General features: G+C 38.4%; 1 protein-coding gene across 12 annotated transcripts in view; it reads right to left on the bottom strand.

Annotated features, from left to right (window-relative positions):
* The window catches only part of DMD (dystrophin), a 995,174-nt gene that overhangs the window by 549,133 nt on the left and 429,906 nt on the right, over positions 1 to 16,135 (bottom strand). For all 12 annotated transcript variants that reach the window (XR_008330242.1, XR_008330243.1, XR_008330241.1 and 9 more), the window contains 5 exons: positions 5,621 to 5,776; positions 4,376 to 4,546; positions 2,600 to 2,782; positions 1,714 to 1,848; positions 632 to 781 (listed from right to left, as the gene is read on the bottom strand). Coding sequence is in view for 9 of the 12 variants with exons in the window: in XM_053386964.1 (XP_053242939.1) it covers positions 632 to 781; positions 1,714 to 1,848; positions 2,600 to 2,782; positions 4,376 to 4,546; positions 5,621 to 5,776 (795 nt within the window). In the remaining 3 variants the exon portion in view is untranslated. The remainder of the gene's footprint in view (positions 1 to 631; positions 782 to 1,713; positions 1,849 to 2,599; positions 2,783 to 4,375; positions 4,547 to 5,620; positions 5,777 to 16,135) is intronic.

The raw sequence follows: 16,135 nt of genomic DNA, 5'->3' as shown, positions 1-16,135 counted from the left end.
AATGGTGGCGGGGGTGGATGGGAAGGCAGGATGTGGCAATTCCCGTTTCAGCACAGGTACCAAAATGCCACCCCTGTCACTGGGGATACATCAGGTTTACATCTAAGCTACGCTATTCTGCCCTGTCTTCATCATGAAACGGGGCTGCCAAATTTAAAGGAACTGACCATTCACTCTTAAACTAGAAAAGTGTCTTTCTTGCCTACTTGAGAGCTTTGGGTGTGGGTCCAGAATTGGCCTCCACAGTCACTTACGGACTCATGGTTAAAACCTTGTTTATGGAAGACAATCTTACTCGGCTATGAGTGATCGCTGAAGAAGAAGAAGAAGAAGAAGAAGAAGAAGAAGACGACGACATGTGTGTAGATTTTCTAGAAAAACTGATACCAGGTAGACCCTCTTATACACATATAAAAAGACACAAAAAACATACACAGAGAGCTGCATCTGTTAATCGCTCCCTTCCAAAGCTGTCACAACTTTTGTTGGTTTCTTCTTGCGTCAACACTGTTGTCCGCATCTTTACAACACAGTATTTTGTAAGACAGGTAACTTTACCTTTCAGCTCTCCTGTTAAACACAGTGTTTAAGAGAAAAGTATGGGGGAAGGAAATTATTTCTTAAAATGTACCTCTTGTTGTAGCTCTTCCCACCGAGTATTGAACTTCTCCAGTTTTTCATTGATCAGTTCATCCAGAACTCCACCATCAGTTAAGGTCTGTGCCAACTCACGAATCTGATTGCGGTTATCTTCTGGGTGTTGCATTAATGTTCCCAGAGACTGAAACATCCATAAACTGTATTACTTGTTTTTGCCATTCCCCTTACACCAAACAAAGGAGCCTTCAAAGCTCTTGTTAAAATAAAAGAAGCAATAAACCTTACATTTCCATTAAAATAGAAGAGTATTCATGAGAAAAATAAAGCTCATCACTGCAACATTTTCTGGCACAAATTATCTGAAATGTGACTAGGCAAACATTAACAAAGGCTTAGATACCACATCAACAGAATAAACAGTGTGGCTATAATGTATGCTACCTTGCTGAATTGACCATCAGCACAATCAACCAAATTAGGTAACTAGAAACTATTGAATTTGTGATGCTACTCCTTCATTTTTTAAAACAAGAATTGTCAATGTTTTTTTAATAACTGGAGTGATTCTGGGCCCTTTGAAAAAGACCTTTTAAGGCTTCTATTAAAACCTTGGGTCTGTCAGACATCTCTGCAGCAAAACGAGGGAAACGTGATAAATGTAAGGATCTAATTGTAGAGTACAAGAACCTGCAATCCTACCCAAGATTAATTGGGAGTAATTGCCATTGGATTTGCTTATATAGAGATGTGGATGTCTGTATATATGGGAGGGCATATGAAGCTGGCTTCACAGGCACCAGACAAAGCATAAGTTTATAAAGCATTTGAATTAAACATCTTTGTTTTTGTTGAGAAGACTACATTATTCTTTTTGACAGCTCCAATTCTACTCTAAGAATGCTGTGGCCTTTCTGAACCCTGTTTGCTCATATCTTCCTTTAGTACATAGCAATGATAATAATAATTGAAAATCTAATGGAACACAATTCATGGAAAATATACATATGGATGCATAGATCACAGCACACATTGAAGAATATTACACTTTGATTTAACATAGAAACTTTTTATTGGAAAGGTCTGCGTGTTCCTAACCAGAACGTCAGTACTTACATCTAGTGCTTCTGAGATCTCTTCTGTGCCTTCTTGAATATTTTCTGTTGCCCTGAGTTTTGATTCTACCTCATTCAACCATTTGTTTTCAACATCCAAGTATAACAATAATTCACGCCAACATGCCCATACCTCCTGATGAATGAGTTTTTAAAAAGAAATGAATTTTAATACAGATATGCTTGAAAAAAAATTTAAACATTTTTTTTGCAAACAAAAAGACCTATAAGTTATGCTGTTTTACCAGGACATGTGTTATTGGGTTACGTATATAAATGCCACAAAAAAGTAAATAATATCAGGTCATTTCAAAATTCTACAGTGGATGCGAATGGAATCTGTTCCGGAGCCCCGATCACATCCAGAAGCGAACGCAACCTGTGTCTGCGTGGGTCACGATTCGCCGCTTCTGCGCATGCGTGTGACGTCATTTTGACCGTCTGCGCATGCGTGAGCGGCGAAACCCGGAAGTAATGCGCTCCATTACATCCGGGTCACTGCAGCGCGCAACCCGAAAATATGAAGCTACTTCAACCCAAGTATGACTGTATATTAAAGTAGAAAGAAAGAACAAAATAATGGGTTTTTTAAAACTGTACCATGAAGTTATGGGAATATATTTAATAATCCTAGGAAAGTGGTATAATTTTTAGGATATATTTTAATCCACTTAGTAATAAACAAAAAAAGTAATACAATTCTGATTAAGATAAACATGGAAACCATGCTGGTTGGGGTTGATAAGAATAGTAGTCTAAAACAGCTTGCAGTAGGCTATATTAAAGACTTATGAGGGTAAACATTGATTCACAACTACTGTCCATTAGCTGATATCTTTTCTGTTACACTTTGGAATGCTCTAATGTTACCAGGAGAAGGAACTGACCTCCAATGTTTTGCACTTTCCATTTAGCCTGCTGCAGAGTCGCTGGTAGTTCCTAGTAAGAACATCAAGTTCCTTTTTTAAGGCCTCATGAGCTGCAGGTGGAGCCCTTGCTATAAAATTGTTCACCGACTCTGTGAGAAGCCTCACTTTCACATCTTTCTGTGTTGCCTCTTCTTTTGCTCTCTGAAAAGACATAAAAGTATGATAATCCAAATGAAAATAAAGCAGTGAATACCGGGGTAAAAACACTGCATTATTTGAAAAGAACATAATATAATTTGCCTGATTTTCCATGCCACAAAGCAGTAGTTAAAAAGATGATCCACTCAAATTTCACTGCTCCATATTCATGTTGTAGAGCAGACATAGGCAAACTCGGCCCTCCAGATGTTTTGGGACTACATCTCCCATCATCCCTGACCACTGGTCCTGTTAGCTAGGGATGATGGGAGCTGTAGTCCCAAAACATCTGGAGGGCCGAGTTTGCCTATGTCTGTTGTAGAGGCTCATATTTTCAAGGCAAGCATTAAGACCCCCTCCACTTCCTCTTCCTCCCCACCTATTCAAGATCTGGCATGCTCCATTTTTCACTGTCCTCATTATTTGGTAGTGGCTACTGCTCTGGGGTTAATCAGCCCAAGGCCTGGTTGAAGAGAAACGTTTCTGCCTGGTGCCTAAAGGTGTATAAAGAAGCTGCCAGCCAAGCCTTCCTGGAGAGAGCATCCTACAAACATGGAGCTACTGCAGAAATGGCCCGTTCTTGGTTTCTCAGGTGTAATTGATATGGGGTGTATAGTTTTGAGTTTTCATTTCGTTTTGCTGTCTTAAGTAATATAATCACATACCATGCACACTCTGTGTGCATCTTTCTGTGGCCTTACCTCAGCTACATAGCAGGCTTTCCTTGACATGGGTGCCTGAATCTTTACAAGGCAACTTGTAGTGCTGCTGCAGTGACCCCGTGTAAAACTTGTAGGAAATATTGCAAAATACAGTGCTATTCCTCTTATTACAGCTATTGCTGTCCTTGCTTCTGGTTTAAAGAGCTGGACAAGGAAACAAGTCCCCACATTGCCAATATCTAAAACGACACTAAATGAGGGTGCCAAACAGCTCTGGCTGTACTATTGCCAATATGCATTAATATCCATATCAGATAAAACTGAGAAAACCCGCAATATAGTCAAGGAATGAAATGAATCTATATTCAATAGGAACATTTTCCTAAGTAACATCTCTAATTTATAGGGATAAGTTAGCCTAACAGGGACTTGTCACTTGTTCTATATGTTGTGGGAAAGCAAAATGAAAGCACAAATTGTTGCTGAATGCAACCTTCTTATTCCCATTTATGAGTGCCTACAATTTCTGAATTCCATCTGGGAGAAGTTACATTCAGAGGAATAATAGCCCAAGAATTATATACCATCTGATGCAATTATCATAGAAAAGAGAATGGAAGCATATGAGAACAGGTGCAGAATTTGATGTGGGTATCCACAAACAATAAGGACATATACAAATGCAACACTAAATCCAATTAAGCATGGGGGAAGGGAACTTATAGAAATGCAATTCTTTGATGAGTCAAAAAACTTATAACAGATGCTAAATTGAAGTGAAATTACTTTAAACCACCTATTGCTTCGAATTTAATAGTTCTCAAGTGAAGCTCAAATAGCCAGCTCTTTCAAATGAACAAACAGATTGTGTGTAACAATAACTTCAAGAAGAAGATCAGATACAAATTAAACAAGTCACTTTGTATTTTGTTACCTTCAGTTCCTCAACAGCTTTCTGTAATTCATCTGGTGTTTTATATTCAAAATCTCTCTCAAGGTACTCTTCTTCTGCTTGTGTAATCCACTCATGCATCTCTGATAAATCCTTTCGAAGACTCACAGTCTTATCCAAACCACTTTTCAGAGCTGCCTTCTTAGCATAGGCCTTAAAGAAAACAACATGATTTCCTCTTGTAAACACTAGTTCAGACATTAATTGAATATTAAAGTAAATGCCTAGCATAACAAGATTCAATTTTAAGGAAGACAGATTTTAAAGAAGGGTTGAATCTAGACTTTCCCACTTGTGAATGAAGGGGCGCCTTTTGTTCACTGGGGGAATGTGGATCCAGATAAGACTACTGCTGGAGAAAAGAGGCAGGGAGAGGTAATTTTCACTAATTTTTCTTCCAGTCTCCACACCACCTCTCATTTTGTTTTTGAGGTTCCCCCAACCTCCAGTGCAGATTTGATTAATATCCCCTCTCCTCCTAACACTGGAAGCATCAAGTCTTGTTTCCCAAATGGCGCCAATAGATGCCAAGAAGTTGCCAAGTAGGCAAAGTGTAAGAAAAATGTGAAGCATGCCTCATCTTATATGGTAAGTAATCCGAAATGAAGTTCACTCTTTCTTCTTTCTACTGAAATTTTCTCTTTCTAATTTAGTAATATAAGATCCTACATCCTTCTGTCTTGAAAAATGACACAGTGAAAATTTCATTATGTTTGCCATTTTTCAGTACAATTGCTTTTCTGCTCTCTGTGTCTAACTTGTGGCATTTGACGTTTGTAACAGACAGAAGCTTGTTACTGACAGATGTTATAATGTGCCGTTCCAAGCGGTTTAACTCAGAATCATAATGCTCCTTTATCGCTCCTTATTTTTTTGAGAGGAATGCTACAAAATACTTTGAGTAAAGCAAAAGCCAGTGAAGATAAAACTATTTATTAGGTGTCGTACCTTGCTGGATTTTATTTATTTGCTCCAGCTTATGTCAAGCTCTCTATTTGCAATTATAATACATTATATTATTGTCAGACTTTAGCACTCAAATCTATCTTTCCTGCGTGCATTTTGACATGGTAGATAAATTTACTAAGATAGAAGGTTAATTAGTGTGAACCACAAATGTCTGGCTCCACCTCTCACATTCAGTAGTTATGCACACAGAGCAGGGGAAATTATGTCAAAGAGAAATCTGGAATTAAATTAAAAGAGGGATAGCAAGAGATGGAGTACCTGTTGGCAAATGTGATCCCACTGAGCATTAAGTTCTTTTAGTTCAGTTTGTATTTTCACAGAAAACTCTGGCTCTGCTTCGTTCTTCATTTTCTTCCCAATCTCATTAACACTATTCAAACTGGGCTGGATTGTCTGGATATCATTTACTAGAGCCTAAAGGATAAAAAAAAGATACGCATTTCATTACAACCCTCCAAAATATATAGGCATTCAATTAAATAAATTTAAACTAAATTTAATTCTTGGTAATATTCTAAACAATATTGTGACCTGTTGATCCACACATGCAGCAAGCATGTTAACCATTGTTTCCTAGGGAATTATGGTACTAGCCAAGATCTTAAATCAACTTCAAACTGCGGTAAGTCAAAATATGACTCTCCAAATTAAGCTGCTGTCTCTGTTTTCTTGATCAATTTGCAACCACTTGTCAAGACTATAAGAAATCTTGCTTTGACACAATAGGCCTTTTAAAAAATATGACAGCTGCAGTCCTAATCTGGGCGATAGGTAAGGGTATGAAGAAAATCTCCTTTCACCCACCCACATCTGTAAGGACTCTAGAAATGTATAGGATGCAACTGATAAAGAGCAGAAGGTGAAGAACAGCAACTAGGGGCCTTGACAGTTTTTTTACAGAAGAAATCCCCTGGGGACTAGACTATGCAATCAGAGTGTGAGGTGACAGGTGACAAATCTGGGGACTTCAAAGAGGTACCAGACAGACATGCCCGATCGTGGTCAGTGTTAAGGAGTCCAGAACTCGAGCAAGTATATGACAAAAGGAATACAAATATACATTGTGTATGCTCACATTTATTTAATAAATGCTATAGCAGGACACTAGTGTAGCTAGTGGGGGGCAGGGTGCGACCACTTACTGCAGGGGCAGCACTTACCGTGGTGCCTGAGCCACGTATCTCTCCTGGGAGTGATGCAGCGGTTCAGACATTTGCAGGCACTGTGCCGCCCGGAAAGGTGGCATGGGGCTCATGTCCGCCTGCCACCTCAGCCACGCTGTAGCTGAGGGGGAGGTGGCAGGTGGACTCCTGCAGGCACTGTGCTTTTCAAAAAGACGGTGTAGGGCCCTCGCCCACCTGCCGCCTCCCCCTCAACTGGAGGGAGGCTGAGGGGGAGGAGGCGGGTGGACGTGAGTCCCACGCTGCCTTTTCGGATGGCATGGTGCCTGCAACTGAGGGGGAGGTGGTGGGAGGAGCGGACTCCATGCAGGTTCTGGGTCCACACAGCACGTCCTGTCCCAGCATGCCTTGTCCTGTGGGTGGCTTGCCCCACCCCCTGGGTGCCCGTACGCCTAGCTACGCCGCTGTAGCAGGGATCAATGACTCAAAATATAAATTAACTTGCTAACAAAATAATCTCCCTCTCAGGGAAATCCAGAATACTAGCAGAAACTGTCTTTTGCCCGAAAAACAAAAGTATTTTATCTATCAAACTCAGCATGGCACACAGTTTTATGAATGTAAAACTGAGAAACTGAACTTGAACAATTTACTTCTTGTAAATTTTATTTCCCTAGAAAAACAGTATTTACTTTGGCAAAAAGAGGCGAGGTTATTTAGGATGATTTGAACAGAAGTTTTTTAAAAAGTTGAAATATTTTGATTGCTTTCTCTTATTGTAATGGTGAAATGCTGAAGGCCTGGCAGAGCAAAATGTAACTTATTAAGGGCTTCAAAGAGGGCCTGGTAAACATTTCACCCTGCAGTTGACTTCTCTCAATTAAGGTCCCTGACAAACTGAAGGTTGCTGATAAGTTATTTGGTAGATAAATAACAGCACACATATAAAACTTGACATTTCTAAGGATGTGGGCAGGATTTTTTATTTTATTTTTAAGTGAATTATTTGTCGGGGGAAAGGGGAAAAGCCAAGTCAACTCATCTGTATTACAGTTACTATGAATGGTGATTCCCCCCCTAAAAGGTAAAGGTAAAGGTACACACTTCCGGGTCACATGGCCAGTGTGACAAGCTGCATCTGGCGAGTCAGCGCAGCACATGGAACACCGTTTACCTTCCCGCTAATAAGCGGTCCCTATTTATCTACTTGCACCCGAGGGTGCTTTCAAACTGCTAGGTTGGCAGGCGCTGGGACCGAGCGACGGGAGCGCACCCCGCTGCGGGGATTCGAACCGCCAACCTTTCGATCAGCAAGTCCTAGGCGCTGAGGCTTTAACCCACAGCGCCACCCGCGTCCTTTAAGCGGTCTAAATACTGGTGTTAGCTTTGGAAATCCTGAGCTAACCTCCCTTCCTCGACAAAGAAAAAATCCCCCTACTTTGCATTTAGTTTTGTATTTATTTGCATTTATTGACAAGCCAAACCATGGCTAAGAGTGAAGATACGAGCATGTAGATACTCACAACAAAAAAAGCTTTAGTTACAGCAGGACACAGGAATTAAAAGGCTATTCCAAAAGTTTAATGGATGGTTGATTTTTGAGTCATCTTAGCAATGAAAGGTGAAAATTTGGTAGCAGAAAGTTGGAACAAGATGAAGGAACCAAGATGAGACTGTTAAGTATAATTGTTTAATTGACACTGAAATTGAAAATGTGTTGAAATTGAATATGCTCTGTATGTGTTTGAATGTGAACTACTGAGGGTTTAACATGGAAAATTCCATTCAGGAATATATTGAAGCTAGGAAGAGCTCTCTAAGCGTAAATGGATTGATAGTTAACTTAGAATGTTCTCTGCTAGCTCTCACTTGGTGCTTATGTGAGGTATTCAACTGCAAATCGCCATCGCTTTGAGCCTTTCTTTGGAAGCCACAGAGAACAAAGGAAGTGCTAATGATATCTCTCCTGAAGAGAAAAACAGCTCCAAGCTAATGGAGTCTGTGTGGAGAGTCACAGACCTGATTTTAGGTCTGTTTGGAATTATTTCAATTATGTAAGATGATGAAACCTGTGCTGGACATGTGCCTGATATTATACAACTGTTTGAATGTCATTAATTGTTTTATGTTCTGTTTTGAACCAAGTTCTGTATGTAAAGCTTCTGAACAATATTTATGGGTATGGGCAATTTTTATTCCAAGAGGAGTCAGTTTGTAGGCATCCTATTGCTTCAAGCTGCGTAATGTTAATATTGCAATAGAGACAACAGAACACAAGGAGGGAGAACACTGTAATAAAGTGAGAAAGAAAACCAGTGTGACAACCATAGAGAAAAGGCTACATTCTTGATTGTTGTAATGGATGAGGGACTTCACAGACAAAGCTAATACAAGGGCACTGAGAAAGTGGTGTCTGGCTGCCTCAGAGAGTGTGGAGTCCTCATTTGTACCAAAGGCCACCACATAATCCTGATCTCCCTTTTCTTCAGAAGTATCACAGAGATTGAGGTCTGAGAGCTATTAATTGGCTTAAACAACATTATACTGAGCTTCAGAGATAAGATTATGCAGGTATAATTTAAAATACTTTAATGAAAGTTAGGAGTGCTGTGTAAAAAGTGAAAGCTTTGACAAGCTTTTAACCTTAGGGGTTAATGGTTCATAGAATGTACACAATACGCAAGAACAGTTTTCAGAGCTGATAAACTCTGTGAGAGAAATAGATATAGATTATTATAGGTTGCAAGATTCATGGTAATTGCAAACACTTCTGGGATAGTTGGAATACTTTGTAAATCCTGCGACAGAAACATCAATACTTAGTGATGTCTTAAGCCTCTACTGGGGCTCTCACAGAACTTGTAAGCTTTGTGAGAAAAACACAATTCACAGAGCTTGTTCATCTGAGGCAGTGGAGCATGTAAAATTATGAGCGAAAAAACGATTTGTAAAATATGACTTTGGAATAGATTAAGTACAACACAGGCAATATAAATAGAATTTTTACAGAATATTCAAACTAGACTAGTTCAAGGAAAATTGAAACTAGTTGAGTCAGATAATTTCTGAGTTCTGTTGTGTGTCATTACATTTTCTTGCTGATTACACAATTTGTTTCTTATTGGTCTTAAGTTAGAACAAATTTGAATCAGGGAGCTTAATTAAACAAGCCAGACAGAGTCAGAGGAAAATAAAATCTAAATGTCTGTATATATAATTCACTTCAATAGAAGCATAGAGTGCCCCAGGGGAAAGGATACAATGCTCATCACACAGAATTTATGAAACTCATAAGGACTGCACAACAGAAATCACATGGCAGTACATTATATATTTACCTCCTGCCACCACCTAGTGACCAAATAGAAAACAGCACCAACTTTAATCCCAATCAAAAAGTGCCCAGTATATGAGTTGTTTTATTTACAAACACCCACCCACACACCCACCACTTCACTCTCTTACCCACTGGCTCACAAGTCCACCAGCTCTTACCCAACAAAATTAATGGCCTTGGCTAACTTAATTCCCTTACTTTCAACGGGTCTACTCTGAGTAAAAGTTAGTTGAATACAACCATAAGATCCAAGTTAGACTCAATATGAAACTTCCATAATTGTAGCTAAAATATTAGTTAACTGACATATTCTTTCTAGAACTCATTATTGACATGCTGTCTTTCCTAGCGTACCTATTTTGAATATACAATCTTTTCAAAAAAGTTTTGAATTTTGGCTGCCTGTCTTTTATTTTCCGCCTGCCATTTCTCTCTATTGTTGCTGATCGACTGCTGTGAGAGATGTTTTCCTAATTCGCGATTCCCAGTTAAACCCATGTTACTTTACTTCCACAGGACCAGTGTGATCAGCCTAAGGCTTGGCAGAAGGAAATACTTGACAAAGCAGCATCTCACTAAAATCAGGGGACCCTAGTTCCATAAAAAAGATGCAAGCAGTCCATTGATCCTGCTGGGCTTCAGTACCAGCAGGAATTCTACCACATCCAGGCACATCTCAGAAAGGCATGAATTCTTCACTAACTATTATGCCAGTTTTGACACAATCAAGCTTTCAACACATTGTGATGCCTCTTGCAATGAGTGTCCATTTATGTTCAAGCCACTCATACATTGACAGGCTTTCTTTGTAAAAAAGAAAGAAAGAAAGCCATATTAGATGCAGAATTAGATGCAAATATACGTACATTATATGCATATGTGGGAAAGACGCAAGTCCCATGAGGTACAGCATAGTTTGATAGGTACTTTTTTATACAGCTATATACATTGTTGTATGCATCTGCTTATGTGTCAGTTTAGGAAACTTGGGAGTGTATATGTGTGTATAATAATGCATATAATATGTGATAATTTGTATTTTTAGCAGAACTGGTAAGAAAAGAACTTGCTTCTCACCAAGGAGCAATATAGGAATTAGAAAAAAAAACAATCATGCGGACAAGCTCCACATTGAGGTTTTCAGAGAATTCTATTCATAGTGAGTACATTATTATTATTTATTGAATTTATATACCGCCCTATACCCGGGGGTCTGAGGGCAGTTCACATGCTCAGTTAGAGAAAACGTTCCAGGTAAAGACTGGTGAATCAGTCTATTTTTTGTCTGTGTCACTTCCGCATGAGCTCATCCTTCATTCTGTTCCATCCAGTTTCTGAATTAATAATTCAAATGAAAATTTGAATATGTATTTAAATAATATTTTTAAATCACTTTCATCCCAAAACTAAAAATGCATCTTAAATGTATTTTTTTTAATGTATTTTTTAGCTGAGAACTGTGTTGGTACAATCAAGAAGTGTGAAAGCCAGTGAAAACTAAGTTATGGCTCACACATTATTCCAGAAGATGCAAATCAGGCCAATTAATATTGGAATTCACGACCATCTAATTTCTCAAGTATTCTTACCCCAGGATTTTGAGAGATCATATAGCAACAGCACATCTGGGGGGGTTAATTAATTAAATGTCAACAGAGAAGAATCATAACTGACATGACTCTGAAGACTCTGCTACTCTACTCTGACCACAATGCTCATTATTAAAAATGGCTGTCTGTTTAATTTTTTATTTAATTAACAAAACTGATATACTGGTTCACTGTTATAAAAACTCCAGGCAGTTTAAATGGATAAAATATGTTTTCCTTTTTAATCTGTACATTGACCATCCTTCTATCTCAGAAGGGAGATGCTATATTAGTAGTATTCTATGTAAGCTTCTTATGAATATCAACCATTCTGGTATATACATCCTATTAAAATAAATAAAATAAATGGCAGGATTTAAATAAACATTCACATTATTAGTATTAGAAAATGTTTAGAAAATATTGAAATATTATAGTGTATTTACTTTTATTTTTAGGTTTTTAGACTTGATGTTATATTATTAATAACTTTTTCTGTTAGGAGATAGCAAAGTAGGTGAAAAGAGAAACAAACCAGAAGCGGAAGTTGGGGGAAGCCCTGGAGGGGAGGGAGGGAGGAATATAGAGTAAATGTTAAGAAATTGAGATGTATGTAATGAATGAAAAAGAAAAATGAATAATTTTTAAAAAAATAGATAAGAAATAAGCACAAACAGGGGAGGCTTAAGGTTCCTGGCAGCCCTTGTCCTCTCCCTTTCCTCACACTCTTGTCCATAGCCATTTTAAAATAAAACAAATATTTACCAATATAACAACTCACAATTGTCAAATAAAAACAATACAAGCTTTTGAATTTCATTGGTTGCCTTTTTAACATTTTTGTAAACAATATGACATATAAACACTTACCTGCAAGTAAGACGCATTGAAATCAATAGGGTTTATTTCTGAGTAGGCATGTCATTTGCTGGGATTGTTTACTTCTACAATGGCAAGGGTAACTTTTTTAGATTTAATCCTTTCATCTGGATTCTCAATGGATGCACACCTACTCTTTTCCCTCCCCTCTCCAGAATTCAGCTCACAAATGAATTTCAAAGAAAATTGGTGGTATGCTAATGACATTCTCACATTTCCTGAGCCTATCAATCCTCAGTAGAAGCAGCCTGTACATTGGTTTGGGCAGTGATAGTGGGGGGAGGTAGTGATGTATGGAAGTGAGAGCTGGACCATAAAGAAGGCTGATCACCAAAGAATTGATGCTTTTGAATAATGGTGCTGGAGGAGACTCTTGAGAGTCCCATGGACTGCAATAAGATCAAACCTCTCCATTCTTAAGGAAATCAGCCCTGAGTGCTCACTGGAAAGACAGATCCTGAAGCTGAGGCTCCAATACTTTGGCCACGTCATGAGAAGAGAAGACTCCCTGGAAAAGCCCCTGATGTTGGGAAAGATTGAGGGCACAAAAAGAAGGGGACGACAGAGGATGAGATGGCTGGACAGTGTTCTCGAATCTACTAACATGAGTTTGACCGAACTGCAGGAGGCAGTGGAAGACAGGAGTGCCTGGCGTGCTCTGGTCCATGGGGCCACAAAGAGTTGGACACGACTAAACGACAGCAACAAGTGGGGTGAGGGCAAGGGAGCTGAGGAGAGGAGAAAACCTTTTAAATTTTATCTTCAATACACAATGATGAAGTCTCTTTAGTGTTGTAAATTATTAAGCTGAAAATGAGGCAAGGACACTATATAGGAGATTGTCATCAGTGGGGAACAGTGCTGAAAATGCGGAGTTTGCAAATAATATAAGAGGGAAATCTTATTTCTTAGATTTTTCACATATGGATAACATTGTTGAAACACCCAAAAACATATAGTCTGACATGCATGTTATGGATGTAGATGTCATGGTTCATGAGATAGGTCAGGCTTCCTCAACCTTGGCCCTCCAGATGTTTTGAGACAACAATTCCCATCATCCCTGACCACTGGTTCTGCTAGCTAGGGATCATGGGAGTTGTAGGCCAAAAACATCTGGAGGGCCAAGGTTGAGGAAGTCTGAGATAGGTGCTGCATTATTATGGCCAGTGGTCACTGGGGAAAATGGCTTATCCAGACTTAACAACCCATACACGTCATCTACCCTATTTTTATTTTATTGCAAACTACATTTTCTACATCATTCAAGTGGAAATGGCCATTAGTAATGTCTTTATTACAGAAGCCTATTACAGGACCAGGATTATAAGCAGATGACGTGAAAACCAGCACCAGTTCTGCAACAGTTGTCTTGTCTGTATAAACAGTCTTTTTTCTATACGAAAAATGATTTGGTGTCCATGGCAATATGTCTTCTACAACCTTTTATCATGTGAATGAAGGTATGGTAGCAACATACTGGCATAATAAAAAGGATTGCCAAGGAATCAAATTTATTTGATTTTCATCTCTCTGACTTATTTCATGTAGATATGTTTCATTTGTCAAGCTGTTTTTCCATTTGTTGCTCATATTTGAGTATTATGTATTTTTGGCTCCTTTTCTTTGTTTTTACACAACTAAGGCACTTTTTCAGTGAAGGCTACTCATTACCAACCATCAACATGGCCAACAATTGTACTGCGCAGGCTGTCAAACCAACAGTATAAATAGAACAAACAGTATTATTTCAATCCCCTTAATATGGTACCAATGATAGCTCCATTTTAAAGTCTGTATAATTAGAAGAAACTGTGCTGACAGATGAATGGGGAGTACTGTTTCATACCAGGTATGTTACCTCAGTAAAGACATCATGATCAATTACTGACCATATCAGATAGCAGGCTGAATGAGGATTTTTTTTGGGGGGGGGAGGTGTAATAGAAAGACATCTCCTCAGCCTCTATGAACAGTTTTATCCATAAGCAAAATCTAAAAAAATAAAAATCCTCTTACAGGTTTTGTACTCCCTGTTCTGCATCTTTTCAGTGATGTACCCAGAAGTTATTACAGTACATTATTTATAGTTTCTAATTAATGTGATACCTCTTGGGCCCAGCCAAACTAGAGAAAAGTTGTGAAACAACTGTTTTGAGGTTTTTGGTTTTTTTAACATAATTAGGTTTGGGGATTTATTTTGGTAAATACTATTATAATTCTCTCTTTTTAAAAAAGTTTTTATTTCATTACTGATGGCAAGGGCAGCTAATAATTTTAGTGGGGTGATAAACCATTTTTAAAAAGGCTACCTCTTATTTCATCACTGCAGCTAGTAATGACCATCCAATTTTTAGGCCCTCTGTCCACAGACTAAACATGGAATTTAAAATCTCTATTAACTCTACATTATTCTTACATTTAGGAAACAACAGGTTATTTTAGTGGACTTTTGTACATATTAACAGCTTGCTGTGTGGAGCCATCCACCACAGGAATTCAAAGCAATCTTTGTTAAATGTACCAACATGCAAGCAAAGACAGCAATTGGATAATTACAACAACTTCACCATGCTTGTGGGATTGTCAGTTACACTGGGTTCCTTTACATGTCTTTTGATTGACATTCATCATAAAATATTCTGCTCTGTATGCTAACATGAAGTTTCACAAGACAAATAACTCCTACATAATTTTTTTACTTGTTCTTCTTACAAAGTTATTGGCACTTTTAACATTTGAAGGGGAATAATGACAGAATTACTAAATGTTTCATACTATTTCCCCTTAGCAAAATGATATACAGTTGGTATACACTTTTTGCTATTTCTCATTAGATAGTTATTCCATTATCAATATTATGTACAAAATGAAAACAGCTCCAAAGAAAAATCAAGATGCTAGAGGTCATCATAATAGTAAAACAAATGTTTTATGAGGGTATATTTCTGGTATTTTCATGCTTTGTTGTTTTAATGAAAATCACAGCAGCCCTGGAAGCCAGTCGATTAAAAAAACACTTTAACTTTCAATTGTTTTATAGATGTCACTTAACTTTAATCCTGCCTGAACTAGAGTCATTATATAAAACAACATAATGCAACAGAAGGACAGTTAGAATAAATATTTGGGAAATAGCTCATCTAATTTAAAAAAGGAAGCAGACCTTGTTCTCATACAATGCTAAATCAAATTATGGCTTACTGTGAACAAGTATGCTGGTTCACAGAGAGAAAACTTCCCCTCTTGACGCTCCTATGCTACGCAATGGTTTGCTTTAAGTGTTATGTGCAAACTCAGGCTTGTGGTTTCATAGAATCATAGAATTGTAGAGTTGGAAGGGACCCAAGGATCATCTAGTCCAACCCCCTGAAATGCAGGAATCTCAGCTAAAGCATCACCCAAGCAAGTCACAAGCGGTAAGCCAAGAATCCTGGCTACAGCTCATGGTTTGTTTGACGTGAGATAAAGCATGAATCAGGTGCAGATGCAACACTGTGCCAAATATTGATACTTTTTAGTTTAGGAAAAAATGGAACATGGTAAGGCATGAAAAAAGCAGACAGTGATTTTTTTATTTCCTTCTCTTCTACATCCCAATCCCCAAAAAGGGCAGTGCCAAAGAATGTTCCAATTACTGCACAATTGCACTCATTTCACACGCTAGCAAGGTTATGCTTAAAATTCTACAAGGTAGGCTCAAGCAGTATGTGGACCAAGAACTCCCAGAAGTGCAAGCTGGATTTAGAAGAGGCAGGTGTTTCGTGCTTGGCAGGGGGTTGGACTCGATGGCCCTTGTGGTCTCTTCCAACTCTATGATTCTATGATTCTATGATTCTCTCTCATA

Source organism: Podarcis raffonei, chromosome 4 (genome assembly GCF_027172205.1).
Source record: "Podarcis raffonei isolate rPodRaf1 chromosome 4, rPodRaf1.pri, whole genome shotgun sequence".
Taxonomy (NCBI): domain Eukaryota; kingdom Metazoa; phylum Chordata; class Lepidosauria; order Squamata; family Lacertidae; genus Podarcis; species Podarcis raffonei.
Note: the sequence above shows the minus strand (reverse complement) of the source record. Positions and strands in the feature narration are given on the sequence as shown.